Source organism: Elephantulus edwardii, unplaced genomic scaffold (assembly GCF_000299155.1).
Source record: "Elephantulus edwardii isolate Elephantulus edwardi_28Jun2011 unplaced genomic scaffold, EleEdw1.0 scaffold00001, whole genome shotgun sequence".
NCBI lineage: Eukaryota > Metazoa > Chordata > Mammalia > Macroscelidea > Macroscelididae > Elephantulus > Elephantulus edwardii.
Window position 1 is genome coordinate 20,939,211 of NW_006399751.1, and position 26,751 is coordinate 20,965,961.

Consider the following 26,751-nt stretch of genomic DNA (forward strand, 5'->3'; position numbering starts at 1 on the left):
AGGTGGAGGGCTAGAGAGAGAGAGGAAGAAAGACCTTCAAAAAGCTTAATTGACACAGTGGCCTATTATTGGATGGTGCAGGATAGGACAAGATTCAGATCTGTTCATAGAGTCACTATGAATCAAAGATGGTTTGATAGCACCTAACAATAGCAACAATTTTATATAGAGTTTTATGGGAGCATAGAATATCTTGAACAATTTATTCTTTTAGATATATTGAAAGCAAATCAGGTTTGTTACTCATTCTAACACTGTATCTTAGTTGAGTATGTCTTAATACCAATGTTCATTTCTTCTTGTAGTTTGCTCTTGAGTCAGAATCCACTAATAGCTGACCTTCCAGCTTATTTTTCAGAGACAGCAAATCACATGGGATGAGACTGTCCATCCTCCCACATAGCAGATGGAGGATTTGAACCAGGTGTCTTTGGGATTGCAGCACAGCTTCTTACCATGAGGCCACCAGAGTTCCCTTCAGTTTACACTAATACATCCCCTAAAAAAAAAAACAACCAACAGAAAAACAAAAAACAAACCCTTGTAATTTATATGGAAAGGATTTAAATTCAGGAAATTATGATAGAATATTCTAGCAATAGACATAGCCTTGCTTTTCCAGTTCTCCTCATCCAAAGCATTTTTTAAAATTAGTTAATAGTAGGCATATGTATTTAAATTTTGTAAATAAACTAGTATAATAAAATAAAAAATAGTAGGCACATGTGTTTATCTTATTTACTGATGTTCTTCCAGCATCAGGAGAAACGCAGATCCTGGCGTCAGACTGCTTACACTGACATTAGGCTCTTCCTTTTCTGAGCTATGTGAATTTTTCAAGTCTCATTTTTTCTTATCTGTAACACAAAGATAATATTAGTACCTTCTTAAGAAAAACATATCAAGGTCAAAAGAAATAATCACATTTAAAGCATATAGAACTGTGAGAGTCACCATCATTAAGTGACATTATTATTACCCTCAGATTAAGTTGAATATGTTATTTCAGTGAAGACAGTTCATATTTGTCAAGGAAACTAACTCACCCTATGTTGGGTTGGTTTTGTTGTTGTTGTTCTTATATAGTGAGTACAATATATTTTCTTTAAGAATACAAAACCATTGCTATTGTGTAAATTGATTTAAATGATTATCCGTTCAAATATAGCTATTAGAAACTTAGTGCATGCAATGTATTGAGCTAGGCAGGCACTGAAAACATATTCTACCACTACCAGTTGAGGTCACACCATGATCCTGAAATCTAGCATGTTTTTCTAAATAACTAAGGTGAAAACCTGTATGCTGAGCAAATAATTCAAGAAGCCAGACTCTGTGAAGAAAAATGTGGCATCAGGATAGGAGGAAGACTAGTCAACAACCCACTTTATTTGACTGTAAATGCTTATTGCAGAAGATCAAAGACTGTAGTTATGAATATGGATTGCATCTCAACAGCAAGGAAACAAAGGCCCTCATGACTGGGACAACAGGCAACATAATTATAGAGAAAGAATTAAAACTGTAAGTTATTTCATCTTTCTTGGCTCTGCAATCAAAACCCTTGATACCTAGCAGTCAAAAGATAAGGAGATATATCGCTTTGGGCTGTCAGGAACTTTTCCAGAATACTGAAGAGCGATAATGGCAGTTTGAAGACCAAGGTGCACTGGAGTCAGGCCATGATCTTTTTCATTATTTATTGTGTAGCTGAGAGCTGGACAGTGAATAAAAGTCACAGAGTAAGAAGAATTGATGCGTTTGAGTTAAGGTGTTGGAGAACAATACTGAATATCCCATGAGCTACAAAAGAACAAATAAGAATGTCTTAGAAAAAGTGCAGCCCCAGTGTTCTTTGGAGGCAAGGATGACAAAGCTGCATCTCTCATACTCTTTTGCAAGGAGAGGCTATTCCTTGGAAAGAGATACCATGCTTGGAAGGGTAGAGGTTCAGCAAAAGATAGAAAGACTGCCAGTGATATGAATTGACATGGTGACTACAGCAATGGGCTCAAGTGTATGATGAGGTGATGAGGATAGTACAGAATAGGACAGAATTCAGACCTGTCACTATGAGTCATTGTTGTTGTTGTTGTTGTTGTTGTTGTTGTTAAGTGTCGTCGAGTCGCAGGCGACTCATTGCGACCCTATGAAGGAGAGTCCTCCATGCTTGGGTGCCTTTCATCCTCTCTCCAGGTTCATAGGTTATGAGTCGTACTCAACTTAACAGTGCCTAAAAACAGCTTAAAAGAATTAAAAGAAAGTTATTTGTTTCATTTGTACACTGATTTAATATATATGAGTTCAAGAAGGCAGGGACAAGGGATGTAATTATGAGCTATAAGTGAAGCGAATAAAGTAACTATAACTCATACTGTCATTAGGTTTAAATTTCAGTAAACATACTTTCATTTACAGGAACCTATACTGTCTTCTTAAGATGAGACTAAAAAATTCATATGTCCCTACTTTTTCTTTGGTGATTCCATGGACCATTTTATCTGAAGAAGCAAGAGACAAGAATTTCCAAAAATGGAAGCTAACCTTCTTGGAAGCCTAGAGCACTTCATGGTAGCAAAGAAATGGGAAGATACTGTCAGGGCCAGTAAAATGGCAAATTAAAATCCTATCAGTCGAACTGGAAAAAATATTTGTAACAAAAATAGTCAGTTGGCAAAGGCTGACTTGAAATATATTCTAAACAAGTGTTTACTTGGCACTTTGGCTTCACTGGAGGCACTCACTTTTCTGTGGGAGTTTTCTCCTTCCATGTTGGAGGCCAAGGTCAAGTTCCTGGTTAGTGCGCTTAGCATCCAAATACAACCTGTCCTTGAGTGGAAATTTGCTTCTTTTTACAGCACTTTCCATGGAGCTTCTGAACTAATATAGACTAGGGGGGAAAACAAACAAACAAAAAAAAAAAACAGCCTGGTGGTCAATTCCTGAAAATTGTCTATTCTTTTTAGACCACAGTGGTCAGATCCACAATTAATCATGAGGATAGCACAGGAAAGGGCAGCATTTAAATTGATCTACCCCTTTATGCCAGCTCTGGTGGCTTACAAGTGAGAATCTTCACTGCAGTCCTGAAGGCATGTGGTTCAAATCCACCAGCTGTTCTGCAGAAGGATGGCCAACCTCCTCCCTTATGATTACTGCCTCTGAAAACCCACTGGAGGGTCAGCAATGGGTCAGTTTCGACTCGACAGTACACAACAACAATCCGTTATATCTGAGTCACGTTACAACAGAGACCAATGTGGCCTCCACTAACAAAAATGTGACTTCTTTCAAGTGAGTTTTTCACATAAACATTCATTCTAGACAGTTTCTATGAGTCAACAGATTGTATGTCTCTTCTCAGATCATCATTTGATTATAACATCAAATGGATTTCTGAACTGTCATCTTTAGGTGTATTCAGATTTCATCTGCAAAACTCTTAATATCGTAGTTTATCATTTGGGTAGAAGATACATGACCAAACATCATTCAATTATTTTGTTCCAGTAGATACTTAGGGGTTCATTTTCTTGAACTTCATTAGCACTATCTTCTTTAAATACAAGTTAATTTTACTTTTATTTGTAAATGTAAAAAAAACAACAGCAACAACAAAAAAAAACCTCCTCTGTGCTTCTGATCCATAGTTCCTTTAATTTACCTCCTCCAGCCAAACCAATTACATCAGTTTCTTACAGAAACTTTTAAAAAACTTTAAAAAGATGTTGTTGCTGTTGTTTTTCACTATGTGCCATAGTATTGTTTTTCACTCTGTGAAACTCATAGTGACCCTGTGAACAACAGCTCTGAACCCTGCTCTGTCCTGAGCCAACTTCATCATCTCTGACACACTTAACCCCCATTCCCCAGTCACTGAATCAATCCATCTCATCCAAAGTCTTCCTGTCTTGTGCTGTCTCTCCACCCTCCCAAGCATGATGTCCCTCTCCAAGGACTGGTCCCTCCTTGCAACATGTCCAAAGTATATCAGACAGAGTTTCAGAATCCTTGCCTCCAAGTAGCAGCCTGGTTTCACCCTCTCTAGGACTAACCTGTTTGTGTGCCCTCATACTTAATTGTCGTTATTTTTGTGTCTCATCAAGTTAGAACTGATTCATATCTGACCCTCCAGTGGGTTTTCAGAGGCAGTAAATTACATGGGAGGAGATTGCCCATCCTTCGACCTCAGAGCATCTGGTGAAGTCCACTCACATTCTTTTGGTAATGCCATGCAGCTTCCTACCACAAGGTCATTAAAGTTCCCTAAAACATGTGCAGCATATTTTAAAACATAATGTCGTCCCCCTTTATTTAATACACATGCTAGGTCTAGGAAATCTCTTTCCCAAATATACAGTTAAAAGGACAGAATCTCTCTGAGCAAATGCACAGCTCCGTATCTCAGACTTTTTTACATGTCAGGAATTCATCTTGGTAGCAGTAATTCCAAAAGGGTACCATCATATGACAACATCATGGCCAGGTAGAACCACAATTCCCCGATGACTGTAGCATTTAGGGAGGATTACCATCTGTCTTAACTGTTTGCTCTTAAATAGGTAACTGTTAAAATAACCAAGTGTTGTTCCTAAAGCAGTTGTTAAAATGCATTAGCACATTTTTTAACAGCATTTTTAACAGAATTCCAAGTAATTCTGATACAGATAGTCTAGAGACTACATTTTACGGAGCTGTGTTGTTTGTATACTCTCTCTCTCACTCAGGTCTGGTCCTGGCATGATTGCAGAGAAAGGTAGCATTCTATACTCCTCCTGAATGTCGGAGACTTGTTTATGAATTTGAAGATTTAAAAGTACTCCATGAGAATCTAATACCCAGCCTAGGGTTCAGAAAGCTACCACTTAATCAAACAACAATAGCAGGAATGGGGGTGGAAAGTGTTCTGTGTTTCTGTTTAACAGGAGTTACACTATTAACTAGCTGTCTGACTCATATAATGACTTTAGACGGTAAAATGGTTGTTGTGAGGATTAAATAAAGAAATGTACGTTAAAACCTCAGCATGTGGAATGCTGCCTGTTATTGTATTATATGCCCAGCACTATGTCAAAGAATCTTCTAATCTAGTTAAGAAAACAATACAAATATTAAATAGGAGTGAGTGCCTACTCTTCCCTTCTCTGCATTTAAAAAGATTTAAAGTATGTTTACACATACACACAGAATAACATAGTATTCTCAGTAATAAAATATAGTCAAATAAAGAGAATTATGATATAAAAATATAGGGGAAATACAGGACTTTTTGCATTAAAATGTCTAATACTTGAATCTCATTAACTCCATCTCACGTACTTTGAGTTTGTTGTCAGGACTTGGAAAAGGACAGCACGTTTGGAAGGCTAGAAATTCCACACAAAACAGAAAGACCCTCAGAGAGATGGCTTAACACATGTATTGTAGCAAAGGGACCAGATGTGTCTGAGATGATGTGGTTGACTCAGAGCAGGGCAGGGTTCAGAACCAGGTCAGAAGGGTCTCCAGGAGTCATAGTGGACTTGGTGGCATATCCTAACAACAACATTTACTTTTTAGATTATATGGAATTCCTTGAAATCATAAGGAAATAATGAAAAACAAACAAACTTGTGTTTATTATTTAAAAACTGAAGAGCATTGTGTATCTGAGAATGAGGCCTATGGGAAATGTTTCAAGAGACCTATGAAACCTCTGAAATTTTATGCAAGTTTATTTATAGGACTAGAGGTATTTTTCAGGGGAGAGATCTATAGTTTTAATTTCCTTTTCAAAGAGGTTTTGGCCCAAAACCTGTTTAAAACCACTGACAATTCATATTTTGCATATTTTATGTGCATTCTGATTTAGGCTAAATATATTTAACTCCTGATTGGATTTAAAATAATTTACTTGTTTGCTTTCTCTTAACTGCCCTCTTGATCATCTTATTCAAGTAGCAGCACAATACAATTTTGTTTTAGGAAATTCTAAAGTTGTATTTCTTGGCTACTTCAACCTATTCAAATTCTACAGGTCTTAGCATGGAAGTTTGATGTACATATTTTAAAAGTTCCAGTGACAGAGAGTAACTAATGACCATTCCGGAGGTTCCCCTTTTCATGTTTTATCCATTGCTCAATTGCTTGAATTATTTCCTTTTGTTTCTATGTTTCTCTTCATCTCAGGAAGAAAATGATCCAGTTCTATTTTGCCAACTTGCATTTTGCCAACATTGCAAGTCTTTCACTTTGTGTTTTATTTATAATGTGGTAACAACACTATTGATGTTACATATTTTTATTTCCCTCTTTTCCTTTAGGTGTGTGTGCAACATTGACTGCTCTCAAACCAACTTCAATCCCCTCTGTGCTTCTGATGGGAAATCTTATGATAATGCATGTCAAATCAAAGAAGCATCATGTCAAAAACAGGAGAAAATTGAAGTCATGTCTTTGGGTCGATGTCAAGGTAATGTTCATACCAAAATTCATTTCAAAGAATGTTTTTAGTCTTTGTAAAGAATTGAAAATTGAAGATAACTCCTTATTAGGCAGCTATTTCATTTCTGAAAGTTCTGATTTATAAAGGATAGGAGAGTCTACTGTAGCATTTTTATTGAATGCAGTAGTTTTAGAGTATATCAGTATCAGTCTATATTTTTTTTCCTCCTTGTATATTGTAATTGTCCTTACTATGCCATGAACACAGAGGACTATATTACAAAGGCAGAAGACATTTCCTGTGTAGAGACAAAGTCAAAGTAATTTTTAAGCAATAAATCTTAAGTATTTATTTGTCAGTGTTGAAATTAAAAGCAAATCCCTGTGGTTTTATATATATATTCAGTAAAAACTTTTCTAGTGTATTTTTTAAAGCAGGATGCACTAGAATACTGTTTTTTAGCTTGTTCAGAATGAAAACTTTTGGTTTTTTACTTATTATTTTAAACCACTTAGCTCAGCTATTGTGATGAATATTTTCCTTAATCTGTATTTTAGAAAGCAATCACCATACCCTTATTTGCCTTCAGACAGAAATTGACAAATAAAAATCTGACCTTGTATAAAGATTAATTTGAATCATTGGTATAAAAATTCCTTAAATGAAGTAAAGATATTGTTGGAGATACAATTGACATTTGCCATTTGGGTTAATGAGCCCTTATTGTTACTGTCTTTTTTAACACAGATAACACAACGACAACTACTAAATCTGAAGATGGGCATTATGCAAGAACAGATTATGCAGGTACACAATATTTTCTACTGTAAAGTATGAATACTTCTAGAAAAGAATCCTGGAGAATCTTTATTTAAAAGTTTATTCTAAATTAAAACTGACAAGACTTCTGACATGTGTTAATATTCTCTTGTTAGTTCAAGTCTTCAATAGACAAGAGAGAAATATTGTTGAAGCAAATAAGACACTCTTATTTTTGCCAGAATTAAAGCAATTGTCAAAAATGTCACTAAGATATAATTAACTTGTTTTGACAGTGCAAATGGTACAAATGACAAAACATTTATCAAATTAATGGGCATCAATGGAAATTAATGCAGTTTTTGGCAGTATATTGTAATAAATGCAAATGTTCTTTGAATTTTTATAACAGTCAACAATAAAAAAAGTTTGTTAGTCTCTGGAAAGCTAGATAAGACAGCTATAAATAATAATGAGATTGCTATTCAGATGTAAAATATAAAAGGTAAGTATAATCTGTATTAAAAAGAATCAGTTATTTTCATGTTTTAAGAACTAAAACATTATGCCTGAGGAATGTACATTCATAAAGCATTTAATATAAAATAGATTGTTGTTGTTGTTGTTATGTGCCATCGAGTCATTTCCGACTCATAGCGACCCTATGCACAACAGCTCTAAACCCTGCTCTGTCCTGCGCCAACCGCACCGCCTCTGACACACCCATCCCGATTACCCCAGTTACCGAATCAATCCATCTCATAGAGGGTCTTCCCCTCCTGCGCTGTCCCTCCACCCTCCCAAGCATGATGTCCCTCTCCAAGGACCCGCCCTCCTGGCAACATGTCCAAAGTATGTCAGACGAAGCCCCAGAATCCTTGCCTCCAAGGATAAAATAGATAGTCAAAATTAAATAATAAGCCAAAATGAAATTTTATTTTCAGGAATCTATCTATGTGATGTAACTTTTCCACTTTAAAAAATAATTTGTGGCTATAAAAATGAGATTTAAAAAATAGATTTCATAAAAACTTGAGAGGGAGAATACATTATTGGATTTACAAAATAATAACATGATATAACCTATTTTTGTGCTTTGGAACAGTTTCTTATTTAGCTTTTTTGTGTTTTGGAACTATATTCATTATCATATCCAGTCAAACAGAATTATTTCTTAATTATATCTTTTAAAATGTGTTCTCTTACTCACTTTTTGTTGCTTGAAGTTTAATTTTCCTTAACCATATTTCTCTGACTATATTTAGACACACACAATATAAACCAGAATGAAGTTGATCAGATGCCCTATTTATAGATCAGATATTTTTTAACATGCACATTAAACTTTTCATTTGCCAGAAGCCTATAATTGTAATGACCGTTAACAGTGATCCATAGAAAGATAGAGTTCTAATGTGTTGTTGTTGTTGTTGTTGTTGTTGTTAGAGGCCCTTAAATCACTTCTGGCTGATAATGACTTTGTGTACAACAGAATGAAACACTGCCAGTCGTAAACATCTCGACAGTGATTACTATGTCCATTGTTGAAGCCATTGTGTCTGTCTGTCTTATTGAACCCAAGCTTTACAAAACATGAAGTCCTCCTCCTCCTCCTCCCAGGACTAATCTCCCCAAAAATATGTCCATAGTACGGGAGATGAAGTCTTGCCCCCTTTGCAGTGAAGGAGCATTCAGGTTGTATTTCTTCCAGATTGGATTCCTTCATTCTTATAGCTGTCTATGGTATATTTCCTTCACTTACAGTTTAGATACCAGCGTTTTTTCCCTGAGGCTTTCTTATTGCCCATCTCTTGCATGTATATGAGATGATTGAAAAATACCATGGCTTGGCTTGAGCACACCTTAATCTTCAAAGTAACAACTTGCTTTTTAACATTTTTTTAATTAATTTTAATGAAAGTTTACAGAGACTTAAGGTTTCCAGTCACTCATTGTTGCAGCTTATTTGTCCCAAATGATTCCTTGGCTATTTCTTCTATAGTAATTCAGTATAGATCCAAGTAACATGAAACCATTACAATTTCAGTTTTTTCTGTATTTGTTATCAGATTACATATAAGTCCATTTGTGAGTCTTTTTGTATCATCATTCTTTGGCGTGGGCACTAATGTTGATGGATCTTTTCCAGTTTGTTGGCCAGGTAACTTTTCTGGTATGGCCAATTTTCTTTGTATAGCCAAGTGAATATTTATAGTATCACATCCATGTATTGACACATTACAGTTGTTGTTCCTTCAGTTCCTGGAGCATATTTTTTCCACCATTGCCTTCAGTAGAATTTGGACTTCTTCCTTCAGTACCACTCGTTCTTGCTCAGAGGTTACTTCCTGAAATGGCTGGACATCAACCAATTATTTTTGGTGCAGTGACTCTATATTTGCTCCATTTTCGTATGATGCTCCCTGAAATAATTCAGTCAGTATTTTGCCTATTAAATATTATTATTTAAAGTTTTAAATGTTTCCTTAGTTCCTTTGGCTCAAGAAATACCTAGTGTACTTTTCTGTTTTGATTTTCTAACTCCAAATCTTTGTACATTTTATTATATTCTTTGTTGTGTCTTATGTAACAACCCTTTTGGAATCTTCTGTTCAACTCTTTCAATTCTTTTTTTTCCTTTAATTAATTTAAGCTACTTTATGTTCACAAGCAAATTATAGAGTGCCTTGTGACATCCAGTTTCATCTTTTTAAAATCTCCTCTCTTTTTTAATAAACGTGCTTTTTTGTGTGCATGATGTCCTTGGTGGCATGCTCAAAGTTATCTGCTATTTGGTCATTAGCGATCAATGTTTTAAATTTATTCTTGACATGATCTCTAAATTTGGATATTTTATGCACACAGTAGTACTTTGGCTCTTGTGGATTTATTTTTTCTTAAGCTTAAACTTTCCTATGTGCCGTGGTGGCTCTGGCGGCTTGGTGATAAACAGCTGCACTGCTCACCCAAAAGCACATAGTTCGAGTCTAGTAGCTACTCCCCCAGAGAAACATGGACAGTCTCCTCCCATGTGATTTACTATCTCTGAATACTCACTGGAGGGTAAGCTATGAGTCAGTCCCAACTCGAAGATACCCATAAACAACAACAACCTTTGAAGCATCTGATATTTGTGCATTTAATGATCTCTTCTGTAGTTGGCATCTGATCTTGCTCTGAATGACGATACTAAGTTTCTCCAGAATCTATTTGCACAGATACAGCAGATTTAATAATGATATATTCCATTCAGTGAAGTCCACAGCTATAGTTTTATGTTGCTTAAAAAATAATTTGCCATGATTAAGTCATTGGTTTTGCACAGTTATCTTAGGAGATTGGTAGCATCATTTCTATCACTAAAGCTGTGTTTTCCAGCTGCTGATAGTGCAGTCTGGAAGGACTGGTGCAGCTATAACGAATGTGGTACCCCTCTGGCAGTTTGACTCCACCAGTAGCTCCTTGGTAGAAAGATGGGCGGTGTCCTCTTGGGCAACTGAAAAGGCAGTGGAGGGTCAGCTCTGAGTTGGTTCTGGTTTGGTGGCAATGAGGGTTTGAGGGGTTTGGTTTTTTGTTTTGATCCTTCTTCATTTCTGACTTTCATATTCTAATCAGTAGTAATTATCAGTGTTGCCTTGATCACATATTTGGTCAATTTCAGACTGCTTAAGTTGGTAAAAATAAAAAAAAATCTTCAGTTTCTTTATCTTTGTCATTAGGAATTCTATGTAAATATGAATACTAGTTCTATTACTTAACCTTCAGTACTTGGCTATGGATAGTATCCTATCATAGAGTATAAAACTTCATAATAGATCTTGTAATATTCTTTTTGACAATAAATGGACTCTGTCAAATGTATTCAATCACCTAGTCATTTCTGGCACAATAGCCCATATAATTTCTCATTCAAACTGGCTAATACCATTTCAGCTCACTTAAACTTAGGGTATTAATCTGTATGAATTCCATTTTATGACAATGATGTCCATATTTCCTAGATTCATACTTCATAGATTCCACATTCCATTTATTAATGGGTTTTTACAGTTGTTTTTATCATTTTGAGTCTTCTCACATCAATCAATATATGAAGACTCTAAAAACTTTTTTTTAACCTTCTTAAAACGTCAACTTAATCTACTTTGAGGAAGTATGCTCCTTGAAATCTCATAACCCTGGTGACAATATTCTTGGACAAGTACAGATTTCGTATAAACACAATTAAGTTTTCTGGGATTCCAGTTCTTCACAGTGTTAGCAATAGTTTGTTATGAATCCACACACTCAAGTGCCTTTGCATAATCAATAAAACACAAATAGACGTTCTTCTGGTATTCTCTGCTTTCATCCAGGATCCATATGACATCAGCAGTGATCTTTTTGTTGCCACAGCATCTTACAAATCCAGCTTAAATGTCTGGCAGTTCCTGTATGCACTCTTCCAGCCATTTTTGGGTGCTCTTCTTCAGCAATATTTTGCTTCCATGTGATATAAATTATATTGTTCAATAATTTCCATGGTCTGTTGGACCACACGTCTTGAGAATTTAAACAAATAGAGATCCCATCCAGTCAGTTGACCAAGTGAGCTGTCCTCCAGCTTTCCTAGCATAGACTGATGAGCATGTCTAGGATTACATATGTTAGTTGAAGCGTGTCAATCTATCCATGAGGCCTTATTTATTGTCCTACCCAACATAAACTACTTCTTTTGCCACCATTGGTTTTTTTGTTCATATGCTACTTCCTGAAATGTTTCCGTGTCAGCCAATTCATTTGGTACCATGATCTTGTGTCCTCTTTCCCCTCAACTTTTGATGCTGCCTGACTCATTGAAGATTTTGCCCATAATGTACATCTTTTTAAAACTTTTTTATGAAGATTTTTCCCTATACTCAAATGTAGGCTATACAATATAATGAACCCACATGGATTCGTCAAAAACCCCAAAATATTGACCTATTGCTAACCCTATCCCATTTGCACTACCATTTTCTGCACCCATTTCCTTATCTATTAAAGTAAATTCCAGACATGACATCATTTAATTCATGAATACTTTAGTATTTCTCTATAAAAGATAAATCCTTTTAAATAAATCATCATGCCATTATCATGCATTAAAATAGATATTACTTCTTTCTTATAATACACAGCACTTGTCATACTTGATGATGAGTTACACACTTTTTTGTGATGAGTTACACACCCTTCATAATACCAGTGCTCTGAAAGATGCATTTTGGGTTATCCTGATCCACAGGATAGTATTAAATATCATGAAAGATAACAATGAAATATCAAAGTGTAAGGCTAACAATATACACTTTAAATGTTAAATAAAATAATTTTATTTCATTTATATAACAAAAAATAGTTACACATTGGCAATACCATAAGTCACTACTCAGTAAAATGCATCTATACTTAAGTCTAAAACAAAATGGAAACTTTTTAAATTACTTTATTTCAAATAAGGAGTTGCTTACTAGACCAAAAAAATGATTGTTGCCAAGTTGGTTCCAATTCATAAAAAATTCTACAGACCAGACTAGAATTTCCCTGTAAGGTTCCCCAAACTGTAAATCTACATGGAAGCAAACTACCACATTTTTCTCCCATGAACTATCAAGTGGATTCAAACCATTGGCTTTGTGATTAGCAGCTGCCTACTTTTATCACTGTGCCAATAGGATTTCTTCTTGTTTGCTATTGGAGTTTACAATTCCTTTACAGTTATAAGCTAGCTCATTTAGTGGGGAAGAAAAATTTCTCTTTCTTGATATAGCTATAGAAATATAGCGATAGATAGATACAGATTTATAGACATAGATTAATAATAATCATAAAGATAGGTAGATAGATAGATAGATAGATAGACAGATAAGAAAGATAGATAGAGTAAGCTTTCTGGTAGCCTAGTGGTAAGAAACTGTGCTGTCATCCCAAAATCACATGGTTCAAATCCACCAGTTGCTCAACTGGAGAGTTATAGTCTCCTGCCATGTGATTTTACTGTCTCTGAAAACCCACTAGAGGTTCAGCTAGGTGTCATTCCAAATCAATAGTACATAATATATGTATGTATGCATACATGCAACCCAAAGACATGCAGTTCAAATTCACCAGCTGCCCCATGGAGAAAGAGAGTCATTGGGGATTGGGAGGAAATCACTATATTGAGAGAATGAAGGGCAATATATATTAAGTTTTCTCTTGCATGGAAGGAGATTGCCCATTTTTTTTTGTTTTTGTTTTTGTTTAGCAGTGCAACTCCTTACCTACTATACCACTACTTCACCGCCAGGTCAGATCACCATGCTGACACATGGGACAAAAAAAGGTGGTCTGAGTCTACCAGCCCCCATTGCTCCGCAGGGAGAAAAATGGGCAATCACCTTCGGTATGATTTAGAGCTTCTGAAAACTCCTGAAGGTGGTAGGTCAGCTATGAGTTGGTTCTGACTCAACCACACATCACACACAACACACACACAGACATAGATCTGCGCATATAGTTATGCATATATTTCTACACATATATATGTAATATGTGTATTGTTATATGACTATATAAATATATGCTGGGTAAAGGTGTGCAGTTTATTCCCATGTGATTCACTATCTCTGAAAACCCACTGAAGGGTTAGTTATGAGTTGATTCTGACTCAGTGATACATAACAATTACACATACATATAACCTCTGTCTTCCTCATTGGGAGGCTCATCACTATATTCAAAGGAAAAGAAAATATCTTCCTGAGAATTTTGTCCTTCAAACGATTCACTCTTCAAGTTAATCATTGTAAATATACAAATAGAAGCATTTTATAAAATTTTGCCAATAAATAACGTTAGAATGTAAAGCTCTCTTAATAGCTCATATTGTACATTAAGTTTGTCCATTTTCAAAAAGATTTGAGATTGAATTATGATTTTAAACAAGTTTCTGCATGGGTTTGCTTTTAACCAGATAATCTCTGATTTTAAGTGTCAATTCTTTTAATCAACATTGTGGTGGTGTTGTTGTTGTTATGTGTCGTCAAAGTGCCTGTAACTTATAGTGACCCTATGTACAACAGTTCTGAAGCCTGCCCGGTCCTGAGCCAGTCTCACCCAATTACCCTAGTTAGTGTATCAGTTCATTTCATCCAGTCTTTTCCTGCGCTGTCCCTCCACCCATCTAAGCATGATAAGCTCCTCAGCTATGTGAGATGGAGCTTCAAAATCCTAGCCTCCAAGGAAAAACTTGGTTTCACCCTCTCTAAGACAGAACTATTTGTTTTTTTTGGTGGTCCGTGGTATGTTCAGGTCTCTTCTCCAGCACCACAATGCAAAGTCATTGATTCTTATGTTGTCATTTTTTTTTTCAGGTAAACATTTTTTTTATGCTGTCATTTTTAATCATTATCCAGAGTTCTCTGATGCATAGCAAGTAGTTGTGAAGACCACAGCCTGGATCAGGCCCACCTTAGTCTCTAGACTGACATCATTGCTTCTCAGTACTCTGGAGAGGTCACTTACAGCAGATTTTTCCAGTTTAATATGTCTTTTGATTTCCTGAGTGCTGGTGTGAAGAGTGTTGATTGTGAAGACAAGCATGCTGTAATTGTTGACAACCTCAATCTCTTTTCCATCTATCACGGTACTACCAAATGGCACAGTAGGAAAATCTTTGTTTTCTTGATGTTGAGCTTCAATTCATATTAGAGACTACACTCCTTGACCTTCTGCAGCAAGCACTTCAGGTCCTCCTTAGTTGCAGCAAGCAAGTTTATGTCATTTGCATAATGTAGGTTGTTGACAAGTCTTCCTCCAATCCTGATGCTGCTAAAGCCCAGCCTCCAGAATGATCTGTTCTGCATATAAATTGAAAAGGTTTGGAGATAACATTCATCCCTCACACACTCCCTTCCTGATTTTGAACCATGTAGTCTTTCCTTACTCTGTTCTGATGACTGCTTCCTGGTCTGAGTATAGGTTTCACATGAGCACAGTCAAGTGTCCTGGCATTCCCATTTTCTTCAAGATTAGCCAAATTTTTTTCAAATGCTTTTGTGTAGTCAGTGAAACATGGCTAGACCTTTTTATAGTACTCTGCTTTCTGCCAAGATCCATCAGACATTGGCAGTAATGCCTCTAGTGCCACGACCTCTTCTAAACCCAGCTTGTATTTCTGGTTGTTTTCTTTTGATGTACTATTTCAGTCAATTTTTGGATAATCTTCAGCAGGATTTTGCTTGCATATAATATTAGTGATATTGTTCAATAATTTCCACAGTCTGTCATTTCCTATTTTTATTCCCCGATTGAACATGAAAATGGAAAAGAAGATAGTCTTGAAGTTCATGCAAATAAAAATCTGCACTATGATGAAAGCCTTCCAATTTGACACTGGTTTACCTGGTAATTCCCAAAGGAAGCTTTAAGATAAAATTGAGTTAAAAATGCATGTTTGTTGAAATCTAAAATTAAGACAGGAGCAAAATAATATCTGAAGTTTCAAATTCTAATTAAAAATTAGTTGCATATTTTAAAATTTTTCTTTTCCTTCTTGGTAATGGAACTTGGTTGATATGGTCAACAAGAAGTTCAGAGAGCCTTTCTGTGAGCTGTTTTGAGGTAGTACCAGTAGAGATTCTTATAATTTCCAGTGATTTGCCTGAAACCATAGAGATACTCAGGACTCGGGGCTTTCATTGCTGATCTTCTGATACATAACACTATGAATGTAGCTACTTCCTTGCCACTGTGTTTAATAAAGAAGTGGTATTTTTTTGTTTTGTTTGGTTTTGTGTTTGGCTTTTTTTAAACAGTATTATAGCTGCAGTAACATCTGTATAGGTATAAGCACTGCTCATTTTTTTGGCATGGTTACATTGCACAGTTAGGTCACTATGTGAAAAATGGTATAATGTGAAAATGGAAGGTGGCCACATCAGATTATAAAAGGAAGTATGATTGCATCATTATGTAATTACCAGATTATATAGCTCAAATGATCCTGTTACATAACTGCCAAATCTCATCACTGATTAAGTGAAAATTATAAGAATCATGGCCCAATCAAGCTGACCTTAACCACTATAATCATTGTCACTTTTGTCTCATACCTTGGCATTCATTACTAGAAGATACACATCATTAATACACAAAATAACTGCATAGTAGATTTTTTTTTGTTTGATTGAAATAAAAAATGTTGGATAATAAGATAGTAGATGGATTGTAAGTGTATTTAGCATTCACATCGTAAATAACTTATTTGTATCTTACTACTGGTGTATACTGTATAGCGTATGCTGTTGTTGTGTATCATTTACTCAGAAACAACTCATAGCTTACACTCCCAGGTTTTCAAAGGGAGTAAATCACATAGGAGATCAGCCATCCTTCTTCTGTGGAGGAGTTGGTGGATTAGAACCAGCAGCCTTTGGGATAGCTAGTACTATTATGTCTAATGTACAAATAAAAAAACGATAAGGAATGAATAAATTAATCAACATTACACAAATGATAACTCCCTTAGAACTTCAGCCCAATAAGCTGACTCAATATTCTGTAAATATTCTCATTTACCATTTTAAAAAAGCACATAGTCTCATGCTGACTTTCTGTCTAGTATACCAGAGCCCTTCACTGGGGATATCACTATGGCTGTTCTTCCTGGATAAGTACACAGCAAAACACAAAGTAACAACAGAGCAAAAAAATTTAATTTAGTCCTCTTTTCTGGCACTATACTCCTTCTTCTAACCTCCACAGAGTAGACATTGGTCTTGTACCCTATAGAGACAAATCCATCAGGGACATACACACACACACATATAAATACACATATGGGCATATACATTACTGACTTCATGTCTTAAAGCAATGACATAATTTTTGGTCTTCATTTCCAACTTATATATTTACCTATACGCACACACACACACCCCTTTTATTTTTCTTATAGAAAGAAAGAATTGGAATTTAATAAAAATGTCTTTATCTGCATTGGTATTTCTATTTTTTAAAAAATTCTACTTTTTAAATATTCTCTAGATAATAATCATGGTCTTCTCTAATCTTCTAATAGTGTTTGCACTCTTCTGAATTATTATAAACTTTGGAAAAAATGAAAAGAATGAAATAAGTCATCTTTTTCATTTCTATCTCACATGTTTTAAGAATTCCTCAAGCGGGGGAAACAAGAATTATGTAGGACTCACCTTCCTAGAAGTTTACCTTAGCTCACAGGTAATTTAATGCCAACAATCATTTCCTTGATAGGTGATTATTTGCAGTCTCACTCACCCAGAATGTGGTAACATTCTTAAGGCCTTCTCATTTTCTCTTGTGTTCTTACCACAGCAGGTTAAAAAAGCCATTGTCGATACTATTTTCCCTGTTCAGCCTACCTTACTGTTAGATACTGTCGAGTCAGCTCTGAACCAAAATGTCTTTATATCAATGAAATTAAATTAGTCTTATTACTGCAATACATATTACTAATTTTTAAAAGAATGTAAACATACTTTAATGTAAACCTTAACATCAATTTACTATATCTCGTTTTTAATATCATTTACAAGAAAAGGACACCTGTAAGGAAAACCTGAATTACATATGAAAAATTAAAAATAAAAGAGTAATGCTATAGTGTGACCAAACCTTGAGAGAGCTGTGAATTCCATGATCCTCACCTGCGCATAACTAGTAAGCACAGGGAGATCAAAGAATTTTCTAACTGCATATCACCAGGGTTACTTTCTGGAGGTGTCTGACTTCAGTCCTCTCTCTAGTCTGTCCTCTCTCTGCTAATAAGATCCAAGGTATTAGTGAGTCTTGAATCAAAGTTTTGAATCGTTTTGTTTCTGGGCAGAGTAGCGGGATCTGGATCAAATATGCTATACTGGCTGTTAATACTATTCGTTCTCTGTCAGTCTAAGACTTCGCTCTAGATTTAAGTCTCTTTCTTCACCCACAGAAATATTTGGAGAACACATCTATCTATAAACCCACAAAGTTAGGGCATTCTATTCTTTCAAAATTCTAATATCAAAACATTTCCCTTTGGGTATTTTAAAATAGAAAATGTTTTACACTTCTTAACGTTTGCAACATGTTATTTTAAAAATATATACTTGTCATATTTTGTAATAAAAAAGAAAGTGAAGTTCAACTATTGTTTTCTCTTCTTCTGGTACATGTTTTTTTCTGTTTAAAGGTCTAGCTATGGTTTGCAAATGTGGCTCCATATTTTTTTATTTAAAATATACTTAATTTTAATTAAAAAAGTTACAGAAAAAAGTATGCTTAATTTTATAAGTTGTTAGATGTTGGAGAAACCATTAATCGTTTTTTTCATTTGTCAAGGAAATAAAAGAAAATATGTTTTGTATTATGATATTTTATGCCCATTTTCAGAACTTGCCTTTGCTTATAATTAAAAATAGTCAGTGATATTGTTTAGGGAAAAATTGAAAAGAAAATTGTTGGGGGAAATAGACATCAGCGTCATCAACATACAGTTACTGCATTTAGCCCTAAGCTTCTCTGAAACCAATGTAAAAAAGGAACTATAGTTGAATCAATTCATTTAACAAGTATTCATGGTGCAAGCCAGCGTTCTGAGGTCTGCAAAGATAAACAGTTCAACTAAGGCCTCTGCTAAATGGGACTTCATTTTATTGTCTTTAAAGATAACTGAAGAACCAAGTTTGTGACCAAAGACAAGGTTTCTCTGATGCCGTCTCCTAAAAGGAATATTTATAATAGATTCATTTCACGAGGCAACAGTAGGAAACAGAATGGAAATTATTTCAACAATAATTCTTTCAAAATATACCAAGAGGCATTTCATATGAATAGTTTATTTTTTTAATAAATTTATGATAATATTCTAGAACATAGCATTAAAGTATGCATAAGACAGTAATAGTATTTCTGTGGAAAACTCAAGTAATGAGTTACATTTATGTACATTTTTAAATTGGGGGAAATTTTAAAAACAGCTGTAGGGGAGAGAGTATTTTTATTGTCCTTACGTATCTGCAGTTTCAACAGGAATTGGGTAGCAGAACAATCAAAGAACTTGAAATAAAGGAAAAGAATTTGTTGTGTTTGCATAATATTATATCTGTATTCAGTAAGCCTGGATGTCCTACTTGTTAGGAGCTGCACTGCCAACACAAAAGCATTCGGTTCTACTCCACCAGCTGTTCACCAGGGAAAAAGTAGGCAGTCTTCTTCTGTGCACTTTACTGCCTCTGAAAATCCTTTAGAGAGAAAGCTGTGAGTCAGTTCCAGCTGGACAGCACATAGCAACTACAACAATATATCCATATATACTTTCTCTATATATTTTTAATCCGCAAACTCATTGCCATCAGATGAGGAACAGTTTGCCTGTTTGGAGCTGCTGATAAATTCCAGCTTCCAGAAAAGCACCACCTTTGGGTTAAGTAGGGCAGCTCCCCATCCACTATGCCATCGGGACTCCCTACAGGATATTGTTATAACAGACCCTCCAACAGGTTTTCAGAGACTTTAAATTTCAAGAGAGAAGAAATAGAAAGAAATGAGTGATCTCCATGTGATTTACAGTCTCTGAAAACCCACTGAGTGTCAGCTGTGAGTCAGTTGCAACTCAATGACTTTGAGAAAGAAAAAAACTTACTTAAGGGCTTTTGGACAGATTATGGGAAAGCAATCCTTTGTCTCGCTTACTCTGAGCATATTGTCAGGAGGGCCCAATCTCTAGGGAAGGATACCATGTTTGGAAAAGTAGAGCGAAATTCCATCCATATGCAGAGACTACAACAGTGAATTTAAGATGGCCAAGATAGAAATGGAGCATCAAGGCAAAGTTGCGTTCTCTTGACTCAAGGACACCTAATAATTACAACTTCCCTAGAGGTGAGCCCCTTGGGAATTTCAGCTGCAAAATTGATGTACTAAGATTACTGCATGGCTGCAAGATGCTTCAGAGAGAGCTACTTTTCTTCTTAATACCTACATCTTAGAGGTATTTTATAAGGGTTCTGTTGTATGGTTTTTAAACTTTGCTGTTCTGTTTCCTATCTCCTCATGTAAAAAAAGAGGCACTAGCAAGAATGATGTTTCTATCAAACTATCTTACATAAGTAGAAACATGCACGCGCACACACACACATCAACACGCACATACACCCTTCTCTGCTATACTTTGTAGTCTTAAAAGGACCTAATCAGATTACCTTATTTTTTTCTGTCAGTTCAATAAAATAGAATGATTTCATAACCTCCAAAAAATAAAAAAGAGTCAGTTTATTGATATTGAGTCAAACCTGACTGATACTTGACCTTCCTTTGGATTTGCAAGACTGTAAAACTCATGGGAGGAGATTTCCCATCTTTCTCCAGCAGAGCTTCTGATGCTTTCAAACCTCCAGAGACACATGTGGGTTTGCAGGGAAGTTGTATATGGACTATGCCACCACTACTCCTTAAAAAGGCTAAACTTATTGACGCAGAAATGGACATACTGTATTGACAAACTGACCAAGCACCCAAGGAAATAGGAGACATTTTAGACTTATCTGATATGTGCCTCCATTGGCCTCTGTTTGCATAAACAGAGTACATACCAAGTGATCCTGTGCAATATTTAAAACACGAACTAATTCCCTCTTGTTAAACTCTATCTTTAAAATGGCAGCTTTTTCTATTTGCTTATGAACACAAGGAACACTTCAACAGAAAGCATGTTATGTCTAGGGCAATAATTTGATCTGTAGGAAATAAATAAATAGCCAGAAAGGCAGGCAGCTGCTTGTAGCACAAATATTGGTATCAATAGTGAAATAAATAAAAATGTTTGCCCAGGCTATTATGGAGCTACGAGACTAGCCTAGAATATTTAAACTCAGGAAATGAATTAAGATGTCAGATAGTCTCAGGATTTCTCAGGAAAAGTGTCTCAATTCAAGTATTTTCCCCTCTGGGATTTACATGAAAGTTCTGCAAAATTCATAAAGCTTTTCTGTGAACTCTAACTCACAATTTTCCCTGCTCTTTTGAACTTCTGTGCTTTCATCGTTTTCCCCATAAAATCATGTATCCAGTCATCTGTAATATTGTGTTATATTCATGGTTATAGATAAACATAGAAAAGATATTTGCAATACAGATGAAGGTTTTCTTCTGAAGAGCTGCCTGGGGCCCTGGTAGATGCTCTGGAAAATTCTGTTTCTGCCTCAGTTCATAATGCATCTTGTATCATTTATGTGCACTTTTCCCATTAGGAATGCTCCTTTGTGAAACAAATGGTTCACCTTGAGATATTACTTATCTATCTTTCCCTTCCATAAAAGGATGACAGCTCATTTAGCAGTAAAATTCATGAAATCAGAAAGGGCTGCGTTTAAACATTGACCATCCTATTTTGACTATTTAACCTTGGATCGACTTGTTCACTTTTCTGAATCTCAGTTTGTTCATCTGTTCGGTGGAGACAAAAAACAAAAACAAAGCCACCCGAGTTGAGGTTTGAATTAAAAAGTCTCTGTAAAGCATCAGCAAAAAAATAAGTGGTCGTGAATATTAGTACTTTGGTCTGACAGCTGAAAAGTATTTTCTTTATAAGAATATAGAATTCCATATGGGAGGTCGTCTATCCATACGATGTGTGTTCACAGTTCTTAAAATCATGTTATCATTTATAAACTTACATTGTTATGAAAGGTTATATAAGTACTCATATAGTGCTATATGAGCAGGTGCCATAGATAATGAAGGAGGAAGTTGAAACAGCATTGAAGGCACTGGCAAAAACTAAGGTGCCAGAAATCGATGAGATACAGCACTGAATGCACTCACCGGTCTAAGCCAAGAAATTTGGAGGATGGTGTCTTGCCAATGGATTGAAAGAGACCAATATTTGTTCCCATAACCAATGAAGGTTACCCAACAGAATGTGGAAACTATTGAAAAATAGCATTAATATCATATGCAAGCAAAAAAGCTGAAGATAATTTAAAAATTACTAGAACAATACAGATAGGGAACTGCTAGACGTTCAATCAAAATTTAGAAGAGGCCAGGACACCGGGAATATTATTGCTGATGTCAGATGGATCCTGGCTAAAAGTAATGAATTACCAGAAGAATGTCTGTTTGTGCTTTATAGATTATGTGAAGGCCTCTGACAATGTGGATCATACAAGTTATAGCTAACGTTGAGAAGCCATGGGAGTCCCAGCGCACTTGATTGTGCTCATGTGGAACCTATACCTGGATCACTAGGCTGTTGTGTGAAGAGAAGTAAGGAGCACTACATGGTCTGAAATTAAGAAGGGAGTGTATCATGGTTGTATTCTCTCTCTCCATACCTGTTCTATTTGCATGCTGAGAAAATTACTTGAGAAGCTGGACTTTTATGATGAGGAAAGTCAAATTAGGATCAGAGAGAGACTCATCAGTAACCCATGATGCCAATGACAAAACTTTGCATGCTAAAAGTGAGGAGGACTTGAAACACTTGTTGCACAAAAATCAGAGAATATACCATTCAACACAGATTGCATCTAAATGCCAAGAAAACAAAGATTCTTACCACTCAACTGAAAGGCAGCATCATGAGAGATGGAGATAAGATTGAAACTGTCAACAACTTCATTTTACTTGGATCCACAATTTATAGTCTTGGTACCAACAGTCAGGAAATCAGGAAATGTATTGCACTGAAGAAGCCTACAGTTAGGGACCTTTCCAAATTATTAAGGAGTAATGATGTCAGTTTGAGTACTGAGGTGCATCTCATTTAGGCCATGGTATTTCTGATCACTTGCTATGCATCTGAGAGCTAGACAGAGAATAAGGATGACAGAAAAAGAATTGATGCCTTTGAGATGTGGAATTGGATAAGCGAAGTGAACATACCGTGGACTGCCAAAAGAACAAACAAATGTCTTGGAGAGTGTACAGCCAGAGTGCTTTTGGAGACACAGATGATCAGATGCTTTGGACATGTTGTTGCAAAGAGCTATTGATGCTCAGAAGGGTAGAGGGCTGCAAAGGAGAGGAAGACCTTTGACCAGGTGGATTGACATGGTGACTTCCACAATGAGCTCTAATGTGTCAGGAAATGTGAGGATGGCACAGGATAGGACAGTTTTCAGATCTATCGTTCATATGGTCACACAATAGCCTTCTCTTTTAGGATAGGTTTCACATGAGCACAAGTAAGTGTTCTGGGATTCCTGTTCTTCTCCATGTTAGGCATAACCTGTTATGACCCACACAGTCTTTGCATAATTGACAAAGCACAGATAGACATCCTTCTAGTATTCTTTACCTTCAGCCGGGATACATCTGACATCAGCAATAATATTCCTGGTGTCATGGCCTCTTCTAAAGCCTGCTTGAACTTCTGGCAGTTCCTAATCTATATACTGTTCTAATTATTTTTTAATGATCTTCAGCAGGTTTTTTTGCTTGCATATAATATTAATGATATTGCTCAGTAGTTTCCACACTCTTTTGCATCACTTTCTTCAGAATGGGAACAAATATGGACCTCTTCCTATCCTTTTTCCAGTTAAGTATCCCTTCTTGTTGTTGTTGTTATTGTGTGCTGTCAAGTTGCTTGCAACTCATAGTGATCCTATGTACAAGAACCTTAACCTCTGCTCTATCCTGTACCAACCTTACTGTCTCTGACATACCTACTTCCATCACCCCAATCACTGAATCACTCCATCCCATCCAGGGTCTTCCTCTCCTGAGCTGTCCCTCCACACTCCCAAACATGATGTCTCTCTCCAAAGACTGGTCCCTCCTAGCAACGTGCCCAAAGTATGTCAAAGCTTCAGCATCCTTGCCTCCAAGTAACAGCCCATTTTTATCCTCTCCAGGACAAAAATTATCCCTTAGTCAACATAAATTTCTGTATGGTATATTTTAGTCACTTTATAATAGTAAGAGCAGCAGATTATTACAATCTGAGATTTAAAATTCTGTTTAATAGATGACATAATAAAGGCTTTAATTACAACATTTTGTGATAACAGGCCTTAGATTTCTTTCCTACTCAACCTTTCAAAATAGTTACTTCTGCCTCACAGTGTATTTTTACTTGTCCTAACATTAATTGCAGTTTAAAAAAAAAAAACCAACAGAAACCTGAATATGTGCAACCATGAATGAATGGAAATCTAAATTTAAAAAAGAAGAAGAATTGGGAGCAATAAGAGAACCATTCTGTCTAACAAAAAAGAAACCAAAAAACCTCAAAAACAAAACAAGCCTGTGCATTGCATAATCATGAAGATTACAAGTGCTAATCCAGAAATAGTGTGAATACAACTAAATAAACTCTTTTCTCCTGATTCCACTCCCCCTCCTGGTGTGCTCGTGTGTATCAAGCATAGAACTGAGTTACACAGTGTTTTCAATGACTGGTGTTCTTGGAATTAGGTTTCTTCCGAATTCTTTCTACTTCTGACAGACTCAAAACTCCAGTTGTACCTGAACATGATCACAGTTTGTACCACCCAATAACTCTGAATAGTATAGATATGAATTTATTTCTGTTCACACAAAACAATATTTACCCTCAAAAATATAAATATTCATAGATCAAAATACACACACACACACACACACACACACACACACACACACTCCTACCTTAGAGGCAAAGCATTAAATTCAACTAACTGTTTTCAACAAAAACTGGTAAATCAAGAAAAGATGAAGCTTCTTAACATATGTGGCAAAGAGAGAAAAACTATTTGAGTACAAATATCCAGGTTTTACTAGTCAAAGTGCAGTGATTCTCCATCTCAATTTGCCTTATTACTTCAAGCATTCTATTTTCATTCCCAGGAAATATAAATATGGGGTAGAATGTGTGAGATTGAAAAAAGAGTATCCTCTGCCCAAATACTCTGTATTATATCAAGACACATTATTTTCTATGAAACGAGTAAATAGAATTCAAGCAGTTCCAAAAATAATAAGATATTCACTCACTTTGACATTATTTCTTTTATTAATGAGACTGACATGTCTCAAATACATGAACCACATTAGAAACTACATTTAAAAAACAGTTTGCAAATCTCTGTTGGTTAAGGCTGTATGTATACAAGTATAATCAACTAAAAATATTTGAAGATATCTGTGAAACACAAACCTTCCAACTTGTTTCCTAAGCTATAGCTTGTTCTCTAGTTCAATTGGAAAGCCCTTCAATTTGTAGTTTGAAATCAAATGTAATCAAGGAAATCAAATTTAAGAAAGAAACTGCAAGCTTAACTCAAAAAGACTCTCAAACCTCATTGCCATTGAATTGGAACCAATCACATGAGAGGAGACCGCCTATCTTTCTCCCATTGAGTTGCTTTCATATTTGAACTGCAAAGCAGCTTCTTACAGATAAATCTTTGGATTAATTGTTCTAGAAATCTTGAAACAGTATGAGGAACAATGAGGGCAGCGTCATTTCTCTGATTCCTAAAGTACAAGGGTGACAAATATGGAAAATTACCTCATTCTGAGAAGACTGAGTGATTTGATGTTCTCTAGGAAAAGCTAGTGCTCCGGTGGACAAGAAGAGAATGAAGATTTCGGTGAAGCCTCTGAGGACAGAGGGAGATTTTGGGAGCTTGTTGAACACAGTTTTGGGTAAACTTTGAGATAGAGACTGAGACATGGCTTTAGTCAAGGGCAGAGAACCAAACTTAGCAGCCGTTTTGGGGTATTGTTTCAGTAGAGAATAGATAATTAAGGTAGGACCAAGCAAGAATTACACACTTCAGATATTTGCTACATTTGTAAGAATAGAGCTTTCAAGTTATATATTTAGAAATCTAAATTTTCAACTAAGTTTATTGCTATTCTCCCTCCAAACAAACCCAGTGCATTAATTTGCATTGTGAAAAAGATTGCCTACCGAACCTCCATCCTCTGGCCAGTATTTTATCCCATGAAGTCAAGTTTTCTGAGAAACTGTGTAATAATTAGTGGCTTGTGAACAAGAGTAATGCAAAAATCCTTAGATGCTAGGACAGCTGGTGAAAACCACATCAAGTTAGAAATATGTCTTCCTTTGAGTAGGGCTACAAATAATTCATTGGACCAGCATCTCCTCATTCAAGGTCAGAGATTGCTCAAACAATCTTGTTGGTCTGCTTGAATCTCTTTTCTAAATCTCCTGTCTGAATTTCTATTTCTAAGCAGTCTCCTAATCTATTAGTGTTCTCAGATAGGATAAATATAATCAGATTAAAATTAAGGGTTGTTCTCCTAAGACCCATTTACTAATGTTAAGGTATTCTAGAACTCTACACAGGCACAGAGCAACACTTACTGATCTAATGTCCAAGCTCTGCTCAAACCTCTCATTCTCCTACCCCCAAGTAATAACAATATTAAAGAATACTTCAAATTATGTTGCAATGATAGCTTCCTTTTTTATTATTAGTTTCAATGAACATCTACAGAGATTTTGGAATTCCATTCATTCATTGTTGCACTTTTCTCCCCACCCATCCCACCTCCACCCCCAGTTCTCTCCTCTCCTTAAAAAGCAAAAG

The 26,751-nt window shown here is 35.8% G+C and overlaps 1 protein-coding gene across 2 annotated transcripts in view; it reads left to right on the forward strand.

Moving 5' to 3' along the window:
* Positions 1–26,751, forward strand: part of TMEFF2 (transmembrane protein with EGF-like and two follistatin-like domains 2) — a 361,668-nt gene that overhangs the window by 273,997 nt on the left and 60,920 nt on the right. For both annotated transcript variants that reach the window (XM_006878746.1, XM_006878747.1), the window contains exons 6-7: positions 6,303–6,451; positions 7,172–7,231. In XM_006878746.1, coding sequence (XP_006878808.1) covers positions 6,303–6,451; positions 7,172–7,231 — 209 coding nt within the window. The remainder of the gene's footprint in view (positions 1–6,302; positions 6,452–7,171; positions 7,232–26,751) is intronic.